The 4,367-nt window shown below is 58.2% G+C and overlaps 1 protein-coding gene across 1 annotated transcript; it reads left to right on the forward strand.

The window, feature by feature from the left end:
• Fzd7 (frizzled class receptor 7) lies at positions 1 to 3,680 on the forward strand. Its single transcript, XM_027396992.2, has one exon. The coding sequence runs from the start codon at positions 871 to 873 to the stop codon at positions 2,587 to 2,589; it is 1,719 nt and encodes a 572-aa protein (XP_027252793.1). The 5' UTR covers positions 1 to 870; the 3' UTR covers positions 2,590 to 3,680.
• The last annotated feature ends 687 nt before the right edge of the window (positions 3,681 to 4,367 follow it).

Genomic DNA, 4,367 nt, shown 5'->3' on the forward strand with positions numbered 1-4,367 from the left:
GGGGGCGGGGCGGCCCGAAACCCTGCGAGCCCGACGCTTCTTCTAGCCACCAGCGCGGCTCCCAGGCGTTACTCTGCGCTCCTTCCCTGGCGGGCGGCGGCGGACGCGGGGACTCGCCGGCCGGGACTGAGCCGGCAGGAGAGGCCGAGAGCAGACAGGCCGCGGGTGCAGGAGCCTCGGCGCTTGGGATTCCGCGCAACTGGGTTTCCAAAAAGAACTCGCCCAGCTCTTAGCTCCTGGGGACCGATCGGACTCAAATTGAGAACCAGACGTTTGACTGAAACTTGGGGCCGACCTTCCCCGGGCTGAAGGAGGCTCGAGGTTCGGAGGAGGAGGAGGAGGAGGCGGCGGCCCGCGGGGCCTCGAGGCGAGAAGGCGGAGCTGCACCGCCGAGGCGGCGGCCGGGGCGAGCAGGCGGGGACGCGGGGCTCTGGTCTGGCGGAGGCCCTACCCGGTGTGGGGACGTGGGCATCGCCGTGCGCCCGGGGCTCGAGAGACTTGGGCAAACTTTGAAAGGTAACCGGAGACGCTTGGAGCCCGTCGCCCAAGAGAAAGCCGCACCGTTACGTCTCGGCGGGGAGGGTAAGGCGACACCCCACCCCCGATCCCCCAGCCCAGGCCCAGGAGTTTGAGCCCCCGGCGGCCGCGTGAGTGCCACGCGGAGGCGGCTGCGGCGCCCCCTCGACTGGCGGCCTCGCCCCCGCCGTGCAGGCACCTAGCGCCCTCGGCTCCGCGCCGCCCACGGCCCGGCCCCGGCGCCGGGAGGACTCTCATGCGCCGGGCGCGGCGGCGCCTCCCTGCATCCAAGCCGCTCCCCAGCGCCTCGTCTTTTTCCCCCAGCTGAGAACGCCACTGCACTCGCGGCCCGCGATGCGGGGCCCCGGCACTGCGGCGTCGCACTCGCCCCTGGGCCTGTGCGCCCTGCTGCTGGCGCTTCTGGGCGCGCTGCCTGCGGGCACCCGGGCTCAGCCGTACCACGGCGAGAAGGGCATCTCGGTACCGGACCACGGCTTCTGCCAGCCCATCTCCATCCCGTTGTGCACGGATATCGCCTACAACCAGACCATCTTGCCCAACCTGCTGGGCCACACGAACCAAGAGGACGCCGGCCTCGAGGTGCACCAGTTCTACCCGCTGGTGAAGGTGCAGTGTTCTCCCGAGCTGCGCTTCTTTTTATGCTCCATGTACGCGCCCGTATGCACGGTGCTCGACCAAGCCATTCCTCCGTGCCGCTCCCTGTGCGAGCGCGCCCGCCAAGGCTGCGAGGCTCTCATGAACAAGTTCGGCTTCCAGTGGCCTGAGCGGCTGCGTTGCGAGAACTTCCCGGTGCACGGCGCCGGCGAGATCTGCGTGGGCCAGAACACGTCTGACGGCTCCGGGGGCGCGGGCGGCAGTCCCACCGCCTACCCTACTGCTCCCTACCTGCCAGACCCGCCTTTCACTGCCATGCCCCCCTCAGATGGCAGAGGCCGGTGGTCTTTCCCCTTCTCGTGCCCGCGCCAGCTCAAAGTGCCCCCCTACCTGGGCTACCGCTTCCTAGGTGAGCGCGATTGCGGTGCCCCGTGTGAGCCCGGCCGTGCTAACGGCCTTATGTACTTTAAAGAGGAGGAGAGGCGTTTCGCCCGCCTCTGGGTGGGTGTGTGGTCGGTGCTGTGCTGCGCCTCGACGCTCTTCACGGTGCTCACCTACCTAGTGGACATGCGGCGCTTCAGCTACCCAGAGCGACCCATCATCTTCCTCTCGGGCTGCTACTTCATGGTGGCCGTGGCGCACGTGGCGGGCTTCCTGCTGGAGGACCGTGCCGTGTGCGTGGAGCGCTTCTCGGACGATGGCTACCGCACGGTGGCGCAGGGCACCAAGAAGGAGGGCTGCACCATCCTCTTCATGGTGCTTTACTTCTTCGGCATGGCCAGCTCCATCTGGTGGGTCATTCTGTCCCTCACTTGGTTCCTGGCAGCTGGCATGAAGTGGGGCCACGAGGCCATCGAGGCTAACTCGCAGTACTTTCATCTGGCCGCATGGGCTGTGCCGGCAGTCAAGACAATCACCATCTTGGCCATGGGCCAGGTGGACGGGGACCTTCTCAGTGGAGTGTGCTACGTGGGCCTGTCTAGTGTGGATGCGCTGCGGGGCTTCGTGCTTGCGCCCCTCTTCGTCTACCTCTTCATCGGTACGTCCTTCCTCCTGGCCGGCTTTGTGTCTCTCTTCCGCATTCGCACCATCATGAAGCACGACGGCACCAAGACCGAGAAACTGGAGAAGCTCATGGTGCGCATCGGCGTCTTCAGCGTGCTCTACACGGTGCCGGCCACCATCGTGCTGGCCTGCTACTTTTACGAGCAGGCCTTCCGCGAGCACTGGGAGCGCACCTGGCTCCTACAGACCTGCAAGAGCTACGCTGTGCCCTGCCCTCCGGGTCACTTCCCGCCCATGAGCCCCGACTTCACAGTCTTCATGATCAAGTACCTGATGACCATGATCGTGGGCATCACTACCGGCTTCTGGATCTGGTCTGGCAAGACCCTGCAGTCATGGCGTCGTTTCTACCACAGACTCAGCCACAGCAGCAAGGGGGAGACTGCGGTATGAGCCCCGGTCCTTCTCCCAACCTTGCCACTTCTCCCTCCTTGTAGGAGGAGAGGCATGGTAGGGAAAGAACTGCTGGGTGGGGACTTGTTTCTGTAGGCTACCCCCTCCTCCACTGAGCTTTAACATGGAAGTGAGAAGTTAATTGGAGGTGAGAAGAGATTTGGGGTTAGAGGTGGTTTTGAGAGAGGGCCTGAGTGAAAAGTCAAAAGGCAGGGTGGTTGAAAAGACTTCTGACTAAGACTTGCAGGACGGTGCTAACTGTGAAAGATATAGGCCGACTAGGGCCTTGAGGGAAAGGTTGACATCAGCAGAGATTTGGTGAGTTCTTCCCGGCGCCAGAGCTGAGCCAGGGTTGAGTCCAATCCCTGCTGCAAGGCAAGTGGCTGTCCTCGCTCCAGTGAGGCCGGGGGAGGGGGGAGATAGCGTTCTGTCTGCAGCCTGGGCTTTGTTGGGAAGATGGGGGCCCCCTGTGGTGCCCTTGTCAAGCGGTGGTCAAACCATAATCTCTTTTCACTGGGGCCAAACTGGAGCCCAGATGGGTTAATTTCCAGGGTCAGACATTACAGTCCGCCTCCCCGACCCCCTCCCGCCTGTTTTTCCTCCCCTACTCCTTTCAAGTCTAGTAAAATAAGCATTTGGAAGGCCGGGAAGGCCTGCCTGCTAGAATCATAATACGAAGATTCGAAAGAAGTCGGTAACATTTCCGAGAGGAGGCCAAGAAGATGAGTGGTAGATAGTTCTACTACTTTTTTCATTTTTCTTGGGAAGGCAAGAGGCAGAAAGAAAAATAATGTTTTGTTTGGTTTCATACCCTGAAAAGAAGTGATGACTTGTTGCTTTTCAAAATAGGAATGCATTTTCCCCCTTGTCTTTGTTGTAAGAGACAAAGGGGGAAACAAAAGTGTCTCCCTGAGGAAAGGCTTAACTGTGAAGGCAGCAGCTTTTATAGGCAAAGCAGCAGAAATCTGAGGTTTCCCTTCGGTTGTTAATTTGGTTGAGATAAACATTCCTTTTTAAGGAAAAGCAAAGGGCATCGCGCTTTAGTACCCATTCAGCCAAAGGTTCTGACTTGAATAAAGGAAATGCAAGGAGTTTTGTTATTTGTTTTAAACAGATTTAATTCATAACACATGATCTAACAGGCTCTGGTAAACAGCTTAATGAAATCTCCCTCCATTCCACACCCCCCCCATAAGCCTAAATTTCAGTTTACTTGTCCCCACCTACTTCCTTCCAATTTTTTTTTTTGTGTGTGTGTGTGTGTGTGTGTGTGTGTGTGTGTGTGTGTGTGTGTGTTTGGGGTTTCTTTTGGTTTTTGTTTGTGTCTTTTGGGGAGTGGTTGATTTTTTGTTGTTGTTGTTGTTGTTTGGGTTTTTTGGGTTTTGGTTTTTGGGTTTTTTTGTTTTGTTTTGTTTTGTTTTCCAAGACAGTTTCTCTGTATCCCCTCCCTATCCTGGAACTCAGTCTGTAGACCAGGCCTCAAACTCTGAGATCCCCCTGCCTCGGCCTCCTGCGTGCTAGGTTAAATGGGATTAAGGGTGCAGACCACCACACCTGGCCCGACCCATCCAGTTGGAATTCTTCACAATTAAAGAAGAGGCATAATGCTCACAGAATCAAGCCAAAGGGAAAATTAAAGAGTTAAAAACATTTTGCCCACAAATCTAAGAAACACGTGCTGGCCCTTTCTCTGGTTGCATGAAGAAGGGATGTTCGGGACTGATAGTGAAAGAGAGGAGAGCTTGTGCCAGGGTTAAGAAGTCATTAAAGGAAGGTAA

This window comes from Cricetulus griseus, chromosome 2 (genome assembly GCF_003668045.3).
Source record: "Cricetulus griseus strain 17A/GY chromosome 2, alternate assembly CriGri-PICRH-1.0, whole genome shotgun sequence".
NCBI lineage: Eukaryota > Metazoa > Chordata > Mammalia > Rodentia > Cricetidae > Cricetulus > Cricetulus griseus.